At 38.7% G+C, this 15,818-nt stretch overlaps 2 protein-coding genes across 3 annotated transcripts in view; one reads left to right on the forward strand and one right to left on the reverse strand.

The window, feature by feature from the left end:
- Positions 1-13,700, reverse strand: part of WASF1 (WASP family member 1) — a 56,614-nt gene extending 42,914 nt beyond the window's left edge. Inside the window, exon 1 of one of the 2 annotated variants that reach the window (XM_088139360.1) lies at positions 13,607-13,700. The gene's annotated coding sequence lies outside the window, so the exon portion shown is untranslated. Of the gene's footprint in view, positions 1-11,395; positions 11,725-13,606 lie in introns of those variants that run through there. The other variant, XM_007432240.4, reaches the window with a different exon arrangement.
- CDC40 (cell division cycle 40) overlaps positions 13,641-15,818 on the forward strand; it is a 40,893-nt gene continuing 38,715 nt past the window's right edge. Inside the window, exon 1 of the mRNA XM_007432241.3 lies at positions 13,641-13,872. Within this exon, the coding sequence (XP_007432303.1) occupies positions 13,675-13,872 (198 nt within the window). The 5' untranslated portion in view covers positions 13,641-13,674. The remainder of the gene's footprint in view (positions 13,873-15,818) is intronic.

Consider the following 15,818-nt stretch of genomic DNA (forward strand, 5'->3'; position numbering starts at 1 on the left):
ATATACTTTATTGGAACTGTCTTTAATCAGAAATTGAACAAATTCACAATGAAGCAACTAGTGTGGTAAATTATAATACTTTTGGACTAAGCTTAATATTCTTTGTCAAAGCATATTCCGCTGTACTCTGGGATTTGACCATGTCCCTCCTGTATGTGTGTTGCTAGAATTATGTCATCTACTTTTATATGATTTTCACAGATTCTTATTCTTTTGTTAAAGACTGTAGTATGTTACTTTCAAAAACACAGGGAAGAAATCTGTTTTTTTTCTCCATGATATATAGAAAATATATAGACAATAAAATATAACAGAATACTCATCCAATTTTTACTTTACATACTTGTATTGCTCACTTACGAACTAAATGGCATCCAACACATGCTAGAAATGAAATGGAATAATGTTGTTATAGCTTCATTGTTGGCCCCAAGTTCCAACCAATTTTTGGAACGTATTGTCGAAGGCTTTCATGGCCGGCATACGATGGCTGGTGTGGGTCTTCTGGGCTGTGTGGCTGTGTTCTGGAAGTTTTGTTTCCTAACATTTCGCCAGCACCTGTGACTGGCATCTTCAGAGTGCAGGAGCACAGACAGAAGCAGTTCAGGGGCACAGAGAGAACTGCTCCTGTCTGTGCTCCTGCACTCTGAAGATGCCAACAGGTGCTGGCGAAACGTTAGGAAACAAAACTTCCAGAACACGGCCACACAGCCCGGAAGACCCACACCAGCCAATTTTTGGAACCTTTTTTTAATGACACCAATTAACTACTAAGCTCAGCCATCCTGGTTATCAATCACTGTTTCCCTGAGTGATAAGTGAGTTCTTAAGTCCATCTTCTACTGTATATTGAATATTTCTTCACTATATTACACAGATGACAACTCCATCTGTAAATATGAAGATTTCATAGGTATAGGCCAGCAATAGGTGAATTTTTTTGGTGGCATATTAATGAGCTAGGTACCTAAAGGGCTCACTAATGTTAGAGTCTGCATATAGTTGTCACTCTTTAACTCAGACAATATTTCAATATTTCAGCCCATATAGATAGCTAGAGAGTTGCACACACCCAAATGATGTAGCTATCACTGAGCATATGATTCTCAGGTCTAAATATTGCATGTTGAAAAATGTATGCCAGCACTTAATATGCATGTTTTTTTTAAATTAATAGCATCAACATCAACTGAAAGAGCCAATGAATGCTAGCATTACAACAAACACGTAGAGAAGAATTTATCCTACTGCTATGTTCTGAGGAAAATCTTTCCTTTGAAGCCACTGTCAGCCCCCCCACTCCCGCCCCAGGTAGGCCAGACTGGGAATCAGCTCCACAGGAAGGCTAGGAGTACTTTTATTGAGAGTGGCCATAATAATAAAATCTTGCAAGTCTGATTGTGCTGTACCTCCTCCCCTTCTTATACCCATGTGAATTCGAGAGGTGTCTGTCTGAGCTGCTTCCATGTACTTTCTGCTTGTTGGACTTAAACTACTCTTTTCTCCTCATCTCTTTGGTAATGGATCTGGCCTATCTTCATCAAGGTCATCTTCCTTACTGTCTACACACTTGCATTATAGAGAATTTTTCTCTTTACAGAGATTTCTTTCCAAAGTGAAACGCACCCACCTACAGGACCACAAATCAAGCAACCATCCTTTTATACTACAATGATACACTTATACTTGCACACAGTTCTCGAGAATACTGAATTATGTAAAAAATTTCTAGTGATAGAGATTATAATTTAAATGAGCAAGAAGGTATTCCTAAATGATTATGCTCAGAATTTTAATTAATATATTCATCTGTTCAGGTTTCATAAGATGGGTAGTATTTTAATAAAATATTTCCATATTAGAGTATTTTGGAAGCATTTATAAGCATCTCCACACCTTTTATTTTGCTATAGTATTAAAAAAAAAAAGTTCAAAGAACAGAAACTGATTCTGTTTAAACCATTATTTAACCTGAAGATACAAGATGAAGTGAAATCGCTTTGCTATCATAATGTTCAATCTGTCTTATTTTCAATTTACATAATTTGCTTTGGCTGCTAAGCAACAAGTCAAATATATCATGATATGTTTCATATTTAAATGCATTATTTCCCAGAGTCTTCTTTTGCTGAAAATACAGTTGTAGAACAGCTGCTTTTGGAGCAGTAACAGAGGATTTATATTGGCTATATAAAAATCCACAGAGGACAAGATTTTTGTCTGCAGAAACATCTTCCTAGTCCATCAACAATTCTCAGTCATGCACCACAGAAGCATACTTGGTTGTCATCCAGATCAATAACTGGTGGCAGTTCAAGATGAAAATGGCTAACCTTGTGAAGACAATTTAAATCATACTAGATGTGTTCCAGAATTTCTCTTTTAGAAAATATGGAAGCAGGTTTTGACTAGACTCCTAAGCCTAAACCTGCAACTGGACCTTGTTAAGAAACATATTGAAGGCTTTAGTAGGAGGATGCTACACAAGCAGAAATAAATTCCAGTGAGTTCAGTTAGACTTATTTTAAAGCCAAATCTTAAAATAAACAAAGCAAGCACATCACTCTCCCTTTCACAATATAAAAGTCAGAAAGTATTCATATCTTTCTTATCTTAATCAAAACACACAAGCTCATTACACTTCATAATTATCCAGTTTGCTTTATTTATATTTAAGAAGTTTAATTCTATATTATATTCAGATTATATCACATTATGTCAAAATGGATCTCAAGGCAGCAGACAACCATTTTCAAAATTCAAAAAATATAGAACTTTAAAAAAAAGATATCTTTAATAGTTATCAGAATAGAAGCACAGATAGTGAATCTTGATATTTTGAGCTGAAATGTCTTAACTAATCATCTCTAGACAATATGAATGATATAGCATATTTTTTCTTACCAATTCCCTTAGCCAGTCAATGATGCCAGGACAATGATTTGATCTTTAAAATAAGTTTCTTTGTGGAAATATCTATGGAAGCATCAGAAATAGGAAGGGATAACAGAATGCTTGCTTCTGCATTGATCCTTATCTCCCTGAATTCACAGTAGATCTGATACCAATTTTTTTGAGCTGGTATCATTAGCCTTGATAGATGACATATGTTTGAACTCCTGTGTGAACTGCTGGGACAGCTAAAATCTTGCCTATTATTTCCAGACTTTCAATCTGAAATTAGGGCAGAAAGGATTCAGAAATCAAAAACGTAGGAGAAAGAAACAAAGACATTGGCAGGAATCTGTAAAGATGATAACAGGAATGGAATGTCACTATGGACTGCTGGGAAAAATGGGTATCACCTCAAAAGAGGATTTTGTCCTTCAACATAAATGCATCCAATATGGACATCAACAAGATGTTTACAGGTAGAGAAACATGAAAGACAGAGGAAAGAGATGGGAATACAAAGAAAGGCATACATTTTTAAAGGAGTGAACAGAACTACAGCAATGCAGAGCAAGGGAAGTTCACAGGGGATAATATAAAATTGAAACGGTACAATTAGAAATGGATGATTTCCAGATTTATTTTTTTTTGGTAATGAGGAAAAACAAACTATCACAAAATGCAAATTTGTAATTAAAAGCAATATGGTCCTCATGTTTGGAATTAAACGCATAACTCAAAATAAGATAATCTTTTATTTGTAACTTCAGTTCTGCTAATAATACTACAAATCATTTTATGTTCAACAACTTTATGCTCTTAGCATTAGAATAAGTGATTAAAATAAAGCTTTCTATTGAACAAAAAGGAACATATGAAGCAGTGCAAGGATGGTTTGCAAAAATAGTAATGCGAGGTATGGTAGAGTTAATGTAAATTCCTTTTATCTATTTTTCTTTTTCTTATCTCACACTTTTAATTTCTTTGGCTGATTATTTCTTACTCCCTTTCTATGCTTAATATAACACTGCTTATCCTGAAAGGGAATTGTATGATGGGTAAGTAAATTAAGGATTCAGTACAAGGAAAATAAGATGTACTTTTATTAAGCAATTTTTCAGACAAAACCTCTAAAATCATAATTCTAAACAGTTTACGTACAAAGCTTCAGTGAAATAAACAAATACTGAAAAAAAAAGGGAACTGATCTCCACTTAATGCCCAGGAACCAACATATGTAAGTCACCATTAACAGCAGTGGAAAAGTGTATCATTCTCCTTTGATAATATAGGATATGAAAACCTTACTGTACAATCAGGCTGAGTCTATTTGATTATGATCTTTAAAGACTAGCTCAGGACTTAGTTGTACTTAGTGAACCTACTGAAATCAATGAGACTTAACTCAGTCATGACCAACTTAAGTTCTATTGATGTCAGTAGATCTACTCTATGTACGGCTAAGTCCAGATCTAATTTAATATTTAAGCTAACCAATAGCAAATAAAATATAATTGGCTAGATTTGCACATGTCAATCTATATACAATGGTATGAGCCACAATGGCGCAATTCATTCAACATACTGAGGACTGTTCCTCATGATCATATTAAAACACACACACACACACATATACACACACACAAATATATAAAACCTCCAGTCCTAGAGTTGACAGAAATGGATACCACCATGAAGTGCGAGGTCCTGATCCCCAAACTTTATTCTGCCTCAGTAATAAAGCTTTTGACTGGTACTGTCCTTACTGCTTTAATGCAGGACATTCCAAGGGCTGTTCCTGGCTGTTTCCCCTCCCACAGCATCTATCTGGATCTATCTACAAATTGAAAGAAAAATTCTAATACATTTTTGGGAAAAGAAGTGATTTCCAAGGTACAGTCTGTAGATCCTTATACATATGCTGGAGAGTTTTCACTAGACACTATAGTGGTTTCTCTAGATCTTTCCTGAACAGGCAACTATTATTTAACAGTCTGAATTTGCTAATCTATGTCTTCATTTCTAAAAATATTTCAGTTTTAGAAACATTGATGCAAAGTCTTAATATCAGTGTCCAAGTAGCTGCAACACAATGAGATTATAATGTAGGCCTTACCTGTAAATAATCGCAATTAGTTGATTTGTGGTATGTGGTCGGAGAAAACTAAGAAAATAATCTTCACTCATTATTCTATAGAAACAACAATGTAGCAACTAAGATCTACAGTAAGCATGGTTAAAACATTTCACACCTGCAGTAGACTGTTTGAATATGAAATGGATTATTCTGACCATTCTGGGCATGTTTGAAAGCTGAAACACTCCTAGTTTATAGCTGCATTCATATCCAGGATTGTGTAGTAGCAGACAATCCCGAAATTAGAAAAATAAGACACAAAAATACTCATTAATGTTAGATAATTATTGGATTAACTGAAGACATTAAAGAAATCACATTACAGCATAATGTGACACGTGAACCTACTGTTTGGTCTGTAACCAAACCATGATTAAACAAAATATATCTTGAAGAGTGCAAAAAGCAAACCCCAGAGATCAACTGTAGCCTTCAGCATCCATTTTATAGCTCCAAGAGTGGGAGGGATCAAAATTCCAGTCCCCTTTCTCCATCTTTTGGAGTTTGGGGAGAATGAAGGAGCAAAATATGCGACTTGATCATTGCAGAGTCTCAGAACCACCCTAAAATGGATCTTACCTGCCTATTTTTAGAGTATGGTCTTCAACATGTCATGTAAAGCCTGTTACAGAGCTGAAGCCAATAGAAATTGTGCATTTCCTGCTTCATGTGATACATGAGCCAAGTCTAAGTCATACTTCAGTTAATGGGATTTGCTATCTAGCTAATCGCAACAGAATTGCAACATCTTTTGATGTAATTGGAGAATGAAACTTTCACTGAGCAGCACCAGAGACTCCTTTTTACTTTTAAGAATCAGTAGAATCAGTAGAAATTATTTTTGACAAAAGAATGGATCAATCGGGGCTACAAACAAAACAAAAGCACAAAAACCCAAAAATGCTATTTCGGTAACAACGCAGCATGGACAGACTGAAATACAGTACATTTAAAATCTTTTTATCAGAATGTCTAGAGCTGCCCAACCACCCCTTTTTAAAAGGTTTTAGCAAAAACTCAGAGCAGTTTTTAACTTTTTAAAGGAAAAGATACACCACAATCACTTTCAAACCTGTTGGCATCTCATCCTCCCTCAAGAAAGCTTTACCTGCTGTCTGAACCCAAACAGCTAATATTTCTGTCTTACAACTAGTTATTACAAGCCATGAAGAGCAATGGTAAAGTACATGTATAATCAGCCGAATCTTTCCAAGAATCCTCTTTACATCATCAAGCTGCAACAATAAAAAAAAAAAAAAGACCTGATCCAATCTTGGTCTGTAAAACTTAATGAAGTTACCACTAATAGTGTTAAGTTCTGAGCAAACATATGCAACACTGATCTTTGAGTATCTTGCAAATTTATCACAACAGTCTTCTTAGAACTTTAGATCCTGAGAGATAAAAGGGAGGCATGAAAGTGTATGCTCTAATATTTTATCCCATTCATTCCAAAAGTTATGCCATTTGTGCCTATAGCTATTGTTTTTACCACATTTACCAAAATCAGAGACTGACCAATCTCCACACCACAAGAAGAAGAGGCAGATAGTTTCATAGTTTCACAGTAACATGGAAAGCTACTTAGACAGAAAGCAATGGCCAGCTAATCAATTTCGACCAGAGCTACAGAGATTTATTACAAAATAAGTAGATTTTGATCTGATTCACCAAGGCGCTTAAATGAAAGTGCATGAGTACTGTTATTTCTAAATATATTTTATTTATATCTTGGCTTATGTCTTATGTATTAAGGTCTTATGTATTAAACAAAAACACTCTGGGTGGTCAAATTCTTCTGCTGACAGAACTGCTTTTGCAAATGAATCCAAGAGCTGTAATTTTCTATCTCCCTGAAGTTCCCTAAATTTCCTCAAACACTGAAAGACTCTAGAGGCAATTTTCATGGGTGCAAGGTGGAGATGCAGAAAATTAACTTCTTTTATACAAGCCTCCAACTAGTGTGCCTTTGGATTCCAACTATGCTAGTCCCCAGTGTTTTTATTTTTTAAAGAGGGGAAAAATCCATCTGATGAATAATAATTTTGGTTTAAATAAAAAAAGATCTGACAGACCAGTAACCATATTTGAGAAAATACATTTATTTATTTTTGTTGGTCACATAGTCAGCCAGTTGCTTAGACTGGATTTGGCATTTTTATCCACCTATCAAGTCTTTCCCTAGGACCTGGGATAGGCAGATGTTGTTGTTTGATAGTGTTAAAGGTATTGTTGCAGGATATAAGCTGTTCCAAGTAAAGCTGCCTTTTGCAATTGATTGATGGTGATTTTGTCAATGCCGATGCTGTTCAAGTGGTGCTCCAGATGTTTTGGAATTGCACCTAAGGTACCTATAACTATTGGTACTATCTTTGCTTTCTTTTGTCACAGTTTTTCTATTTCTATTTGCAGGACTTTGTATTTTGTGATTTTCTCCTGTTGTTGTTATTATTCCCACTTTTTCTTTTTTTGGGTCAGCTCAAAGCATGAACATACATAATACTCCTGCCTCCTATTTTACCTGCAACAACAATCATGTGAGGTGGGTTGGGGTGAGAGAGAGTGACTGGCCCACAGTCACCCAGCTGGCTTTTGTGCCTAAGGCAGGCCTAAAACTCTCAGTCTCCTGATTTCTAGGCCAGCACCTTTCCCACTACACCAGACTGGCTCTCATATTGCCATTTTACAGCCAAAACTATAGCTCTTGACTCATTTACTGTAAATCAATATGACTGGTCTAGAATAAATAAATGTGGCCCAAGTATAGCCAAGCAGAACTTTTAAATAAACAATATTTATATTAAAAATACTTTGCACTGTCCATTAGATTCTGAATTGTTTAATATAGAACTCCTTAGCAACTGTTGATAAAAAGCTGAACACAAGTCATTCACAATGCCAGAAAATAATGGGAGGAACAGAAGACATAATGAGAAGCTACTCTTTCAGCAATCAGCGTTAAGTAAAATAGGTCTTGCATAAAACTTTAGAACAAGGTAGCATAGTTTCTATTTCCTTGTCTAATGACAACTGAGGGAAACAAAGAAGGATTTCTTATCTGAAGTCAATGGAATCATAAGTTTTAAGTTCAGTATACCTAGAGAAATCATTTTATACTATCAATTGTTTAGTTATCTTTTATATGAAATCGAAGTTACATTAATAAATAAAAGTCAATGGAATACATGTTGTAGAATGTTATGAAAAAAGATACAGCTATTATATAAAAAATGATTCAGAAGAATGACAGACATCTTCATTATTCCTATTTCCAGTTTGCTGCAAACAAAAACAAAGGGAAAACTAGTGGAATATCTATGGATACATCTTCCCATTGCACTCTACCAATTTTTCATTACCCTGTCCACTCTTCTAGAAGCTGTTAATGGTAAGTTCATACCAGTATGAAAAGGATGCCCTCAACTTAAACTCAAATGCAGGGGGGTTCTTGCAGCATTTTGTAATTAATCTGCAACTGCCTTCTTCTAAGATTTTTTTTTTCAAATTTTCAATGTAGCCAGTAGTTCTGGAGTTTCTAGATAGTCCCACATCCAAATATTAACCAGAACCAATTCTGCTAGGCTTCCAAAATTAACCAAGTTCTGCTAGGTGCTGCCACCTGCTGGGAACAAACCACACTGCAATGCCCATTCTACACAGAGAAAGTGCATCATGTAATTGTAAAACCTCTGCCCCTAGTGGATAACAAAAAGAAGGGAGCATCAATATATCACCAGATTTGAGAACTACTTTTATACATATATCTTAGTGGATAAATCTAAATGAGTAACATAAAATCCACTAAACACAATAAAAACCAATTAAAAAAAGAATCCTCTCAAGAAAATATGCTGATCAGCCCAATTTATATACCATGTCCTTTACTTTTTAGAACATTGGAACTTATTGTAACCCTTGAAATATTTAAGACTAAAATATTTCAAATTACTAGCATTTTTAAAATTCCAAATATTTCCTTTTCTGAAGAAGATGAATGCTTGGGCTTGAAAGGTAACAAGAGTAGCTTTTACAGCTGCTTAATGGATAAAGTTCTTATTGAAATTCCCTATTCCTATTAGACATGAATATCACCATGGTTATCCCATCTCCTTCAGTTTCACAGAAATACTAGTTACATAGTTCACCAAACCATCACCAAAAAGATATACACATACTGATAGTAAAAGCAGTAACACATTAATGAAACTCTAGACAATGTTATTGTAGAACACTGCATATTGAGTTCACACAAAATATCTCAGTCCTGCTGCTAGTTCATAAAAGCAATAACAATTAAGACAAAACAGCTTCATGAATATGAAAGCAATAAAGCACAATCTTTTCAAAGCTATAAGCTGTCTGTGTACTCCATTTATACTATTATGTTCAAAAGAGATCTGTTATGATATTACCTTATAGATTATGATATATTTTGGTACAATATTTTAGCTAGTTGACGATGCCCAAAATCAGGTTACTATAATGTTTTTATTGTGGAATGCATTAGCTTTGATTTTGATATAAGCTTTGATTTTTCCATCTACTTTTAGAATGGAACTGGGAAACAATCCATCCAAAATTACAAGCACATTTTAAAAAATATTTTATCTTTTCCTCGACAGTCTGCAACATCAACTTCCAAGCAAAATTTCAAAAGTTAAAATATGCTTTATAAGAAGTAGTAACTCAGTGCAATTCAAATAATTAAAGATCTAATATTTAGAAATATTTTAATCTAATAAAAGTATCATATGTACAGTACTTCAAACTCTTCAAAAACAAGTGTATAAAGGTAACATAGTAATAATGAGGCTTTTTCAAATATATATTTTATACTATATGTAAATATATACAAAGTATTATTTTATTTTATTACCTTGTTATCAAGTAATTTTTCCCAATTTTTTAAAAAAAGAATTTTAATGTAAAAAAGAAACTTAAAATTATTTAAAAGCATTCAAAACCAATGTCAAATCTTCATATCCAATGTCTGGAAAATTTTCTCAAATAGCATAAAGTACAATCTAGAAGAACTGTAGGAAGTTGAAAGCAATTAAAGTCTGTTATGACATAATTATTACAGCCACAAGTAAGATTTCAGGGGAAAAGGTTTGGATCTTACCTATTTAAAATAAGAAATTAAGAGTTTTAAATATCACAATTTTTGTATAATAAATGTAAGCAAAAAGATATACTAAAATACTTTTGTAACAATATATTTTGTACATTTGGGGAGCAGAGCTGGATAACTCATTCACTGCCATGCAACCACCACCTCTCAAGATATGTTTCAGGTTTTTAAAAGAAACTAGTTTAATTCAAAAATGGCTATGATGTTTCATAGCATTTCCATCCTATAGAAACACAATTATATATACTGAAAGGCAAGTGGACAGTTGTGCCCCTCCTTACTTCTACATGCTTGAGAGAAGAGCTCTACAACCTTGTACCTACTCCACACTGCTTTACATAGCTTCATACAAATCAAGGATATATAAAGTCCTCCCTATCCTCATATTTCATTGCATTTCGCAGGATTCTGGCCCATACCCAACACATCAACCCCCCGCCCCCGAAAAAGCAACTGTCCCTTCATATTTCTACTAATGCGTTATACACATACAGGCATTTATTTTGCACCAACTACCGTAGAACAAATATTACAGCCCCCTTTCATATTACTTAGAGTAAATTCGTCAGATTAGCGTCTTCCATTCCATTCTGAAGTCTGGACCGAAAGAGGGACCGGGAGGGAAGAGGCCACCTATGCTTCTAACCACTCATCCATCAGATGGGGAAGAGATGAGAACAAGTTCACATTGAGCGATCTGAGCATGTGATAAGAAATGAGCCCTGGATTAATGGGTTGATCAGCCTCGAAGCGGGGCTATCCAGCTTTAAAAAGATTGCCATTTATTCGCGGAAGACTCAAGGCTCAAGCAGAGAAGCGGCGAGCAATCCTCCTCCCATAGGACGCGTTTAAGGTACATCTGAGAAGTAGCCCCATAACCGCAGCCTCGCCTTCTTTTTTCATCTTGGGGGGCGGCGGGGAAGAGGAGAAAAATTAGCTAACCGGAAGCGCCCGCATGCCCCAACCTGAGGCCGCAGGACTGAAGGGAAGGAGGGGGGCAGCTACTAACACTGACCCCCTCGCCTTCCCGTCCTCATTAACCCAGCGCAGGAGACGGCTGGCTGGCTGGCTGGCAAGCAGGCAAGGTGGGAGGCGTGCCCCCTCCCCGCGTGGAATGACTGAGTGGGAATATCTCGCCGAGCGGGGAAGCGGTGGCAAGTGGAAGGGGGCGGCGGCGGGAGGGAGAAGGGGGAGCACTGCAGAGAATACAGGACCGCAGCAGGCAGGAAACTCACCGCGCCTTCTGCTTAGGGAATCCCGGCGTCTTTCCCAGTTCTCGGCGTTCACCACCAGCACCGCCACTCTCCCTTTTTCACATCTTCCCACAGCCCCGCACCAGCCCTTCCCCTTTCTAGGTCAGGGGAGCTCGTGCCCACCGGGTCCTTTGGGGCTGGAAGTTCGAACGCGCCCTGCGCGAGAGCCCCCCTCGCGCACGGGCGTCTGCGAGAGACCGAGGGGGGAGGCGCTGAGACGGAGCAGCCGGGGGAGAAGGGAAGGAGAAAGCGCGGACCTTCCTCCGCACAAAGCTTCACAATAGACACGGCGCGAGAGAGCGGCGCGCGCGTGTCTGTGCGAGTGTGCCGAAGGCGGGGCTTCTTCTCCGGCTCCCGCACTCTCTCCCGGAACGGGGGTGGCGCGGCGGCTGAAGGGGAGGGCGGCAAAGGTGTCGTTTGCGCAAGCACCTGGCCGCCAGCCCCCGCCGCGCGGCTCTTCAGGCTCGGGATAAAAGGAGGCGGACACCTGAGCCGCTTTTCTGGCGCCCGTCACGCACGCACACCCCCGCACACACGGTCGGGTGGTACAGGCTAGCTTTATTCTCCTAAGGGGTGAGAGCGAGGGAGGCGGCGGCGGCAGCAGCAGGATTTTATTGCGGCTTTGCTCAAACCGGCTTCTCGCAGCCAATTAGAACAAGAGGAGGAGGAGCTGGTGTTGGATCCAAAGACAGTCGGACGGAGAAGACTTTGCAAGGCGGAGGGCGAGGGTCCGGGGGGGCTCCGTTAAGTGCCAGGTCGGCGCAGACTAAGCGTTCGCGGGGCTTACGTGCGCTTGGAGTCTTGCTCCATTTTCCTTTGGAGCGATGTTTGGTTAGAAAAGAAAGGAGTTAAAATGCTGTACTTTGAATGCTGCGGTCATTCTGTCATTATACAATTGTGCTAGGATACAATACACTGTCCAATTGCGGGTGAAACCGCACTGGACTCAGTAGGATTTGCATCTGCGTTATGGGTAAGATTGTGCTGTGAAACTTCACACGGCTCCACTAATCGCGGAAGTAAGGCTGCAGTAATCCCTAGCCTCGATTTACTTCCTAATAAAACTAAACATGGTTTGCTGTCCATTCTTGAGCTGGTTTTATTAAATTTAGTGGTATTAAGTCTCTAGTAAGGCTACAAATCTTAACACACAAACCTATATTTATTGAAATAAATGGTATCGGACCGCATTTGTATGTACTCAGAAATAAGTCCCACTGATTTATCTTGTAATTAATTATATATTCCAATATAATCCTGGAAGCAACTATCTTCCAGTAACTATGTTTAGGATTTATGCTCTGAACGTTTACTTTTATACAAGGTTTTGGAACGAATTCGTGCTTTCTGAATGACCATAAGAATGAACCAGTGAATTCCTAGTCATTGGGTGCCATTCTTTTTACTAGATCTCGGACTGCACCCTAATGCATAGTTATGTTAGGTCTGTGGCCAAAACAGAAGCAGCGCATTTTCATTACGTACCTGCGCCCTGAAATTACCATTGTAAAAAGTATTCGGTGACATTTAGAAACATGAGAATTTAAGGCGAGTTTGATTCCTCTAGTAAAATATTTTCGCACTGGACATCAGAGGACCGAACGCTTATTTACGTTTCCAAATTCCAGACCTATGGGACCGCATAGAAAAAAGACAAACTTTGCTTGCTAGTGAGCAATACCGATACGTTCATGCCACAATATTTGTGTGAGGTATAAAAGGGAACCGTTATTGTTTTGGAATAAAAAGGAGAGCGAGATTTGGTTAGATATGAGGGTGCCACAAATCTTTTTTTCTTCATACAATTTACAAGTAGCTCTTCTTCTCTGGTACTTACAGTCCCTCCTATTATGTATACTGGAAGTAGTCCCGAGAAAATTAATGCAAGCAAGCAAATGTGTCTTAAAATTACGGTTTTCCACTTATCCTATCTCAGGACCAACAGTCTGAGATTACGCTACGTTCGTCCCTCCCCAGCAGTCGAGGGCATGCTGGGATTTGTGTACTGGTTGAAAGTCCTAAAATGCTCAACCTTAAAAAGCGTGACGCTTAATGGCTCCCGTCACAACTGCACTTGGACAGAAGTCTAAAAATAAGTACAATTATTTTGTATTGCTAGGGAAAAGAGTTTCCCTAAGTAAATTCAGCCCAAAATAAGGAGAGTCCAGAGAGAAAGAGAATTGTTTTACGCACCTGCCAGGACGCGCCAGGCCTTTCTTGCGTCCCGCCCCCTGGCCGAGGGCCACTTCCGTTCGGGTAAGATGTCGGCTGCCATCGCTGCCCTCGCGTCCTACGGGGGCTCGGACTCCGAGTCCGATTCGGGGTCGGATGCTGAAGGCAGGCCCAGCCTCTCCGCTCAGGTCGCCGGCGCCGACGCGGTGCTTCACCTGGCGCCGCCGCCCTCTGCGCAACAAGTGCTACTACCCGTGGTGGACTCGGCCCCGGCGGTGTCCGTGAAGGTAAGAGCTGGACGGCGACGGCCGAAAGAGCGTGGCCACTCGGCTTTGAGCCCCGCCGACCCAGGTGGAAAAGGCCAACGGTGTCCTGAGTCTGGTGGGAGACCTGGCATTCCCAGCCCCTGCCGGTTGCTTTGGTTGTGCCCCGATGCTGTGGGTGTGTTCCCTACTCGCGTGCGAGGCTTCCTCCAGAAGGCGTGAGTGTAAATTTTACAGCGGCGCAACAGTATAGGGTCCGTAGGGAAAAGCTTGTTCCGCCTCCTGAGTTTGCCGGTCGTGGTAAAGGCTCATGGGGAAGGGGTGGTGACCAGCCCAAGTATGCACGCTCAGAAATATGTGGATATTTGAAATAACTTCGGTGGCAAACGATTCCAAAAACATTGTAGTTCTAGCTTCAGCAATCACTGCTTTTGAAGGAAGTAAGTTAGCAGAAGGGGGGGGGGGAGTAAACTTACCTTTACAGACCAGCTTCGATGTTCACGATCCTATTTCTTTTCATGTCTTTGTGTCTAAGATATAGGAGATTCTGTCTCTTTGCGATTCGATCACTACAAATGAAATCAAAGGGTGGTTCTGAGCTGTGGGACAAGATCTCTATTGCTCAAAATGTTTCTGTTTCTTTCCTTTCCTGTATTATCCAATGTGACCTCTTCTGTCACGTGACGTTTTTTGGGGGATAACTAGTACTGTACTAAACGCTGTTGGAAAAATTGTTTCCTGTTTAGAGTCATAATAACTTACTTTGTAAAGATCAGTTATGAAGTCATTGCCAAAAGACTATGTATGCTAAGTATTAAACACAGATAATTCCTGTATAAGGTATACTACTGGCACACGAATCTGTCCCCATAATAGGTCATGAATTTAAGACTTCCATCTTTGGTCCTCATATTTATCTATGCAGTTTTCTGTTTACCTGCTTTGCCTGGGAGATAGGTAAATCTGTTTTTACACTGCAGGAGTGGGTTAATGGCGCTATCAGTACTCCTCTGACTCATGGTTTTTACTTCAGTAATTTCGCAGGGGTTGGTCTTTCCTAGTCCAGCCATCTGTATGCTTAAATGTTTCGTTTACATTCTTAGTAGGTAAATGTAAATATCAGTGAATATCCTATGTGCAACTGAATTTCCAGATGTTCATCAGAATGTTGTGTGGAGCAGTCTCAGAATTTTCTTTTTTCTTAAAGAAGTTTGGAAATGATGACTGACTAATCTTGCTTAGATAGATTTCGTTCTTGGGGAATTTGAAGTATACCAGTTAGCATCTGATACTAATATTAGTTGGCATCTGCGAATCATTAATAACTATGTGTTGTATGGTAAACAGCAAAGATGAATTACTAAAACCCAGTGTAGGACATTGTTGTTTATGTAGTGATGATGCCCAAACACCCCATTTGTAAAGATTATGAATAGCCAGCAGTGAAATTGGTTCTTGCTGCCCAGAGTTGGTTCTCTTTGGAGTGGCCTATAAAGCCTTATAAATAAGTAAACAAACATGGCTTCACTAGGAGAGATTTTTTAACTAAGTTTCTTGTAGTTCATATACTATAGAAATTAGCATATGGCTTGCATTGGTAGCTTGCTTTTTTTTTTTTAATCAATTTAGGGTGTGGCTTAGTGCAAACATCATCTTAAGTCAAGCTAAAGTAAACTAAGTGTTGATATAGTGATGCATGAATCCAGTAGAGTTTTTAAACTAACATGTATAGTTTAGTATGCTATGTAAGGCAGCCAGCTGTGGCTAACGCAGTACTATGTTCAAACAAAATATTGTTTAACATGGAATCTTATCGGAAGCCAATGTTGTTCCTGTTAAATGAATGCTTGATAGGACTCTAGCTTCACATTTTTACTAGCTGCAGCTTCTGAGTTGTCCTCAAGGTTAGCCCAATATAAAGTGCATTTTCAGTAATCTAAATTATGTTCTGCTGATTTCCTATTTAATGT

This window comes from Python bivittatus, unplaced genomic scaffold (assembly GCF_059951505.1).
Source record: "Python bivittatus isolate LINGU-HERP-01145 unplaced genomic scaffold, Pbiv_v1 ctg000020_np1212, whole genome shotgun sequence".
In the NCBI taxonomy this organism is placed as follows: Eukaryota; Metazoa; Chordata; class Lepidosauria; order Squamata; family Pythonidae; genus Python; species Python bivittatus.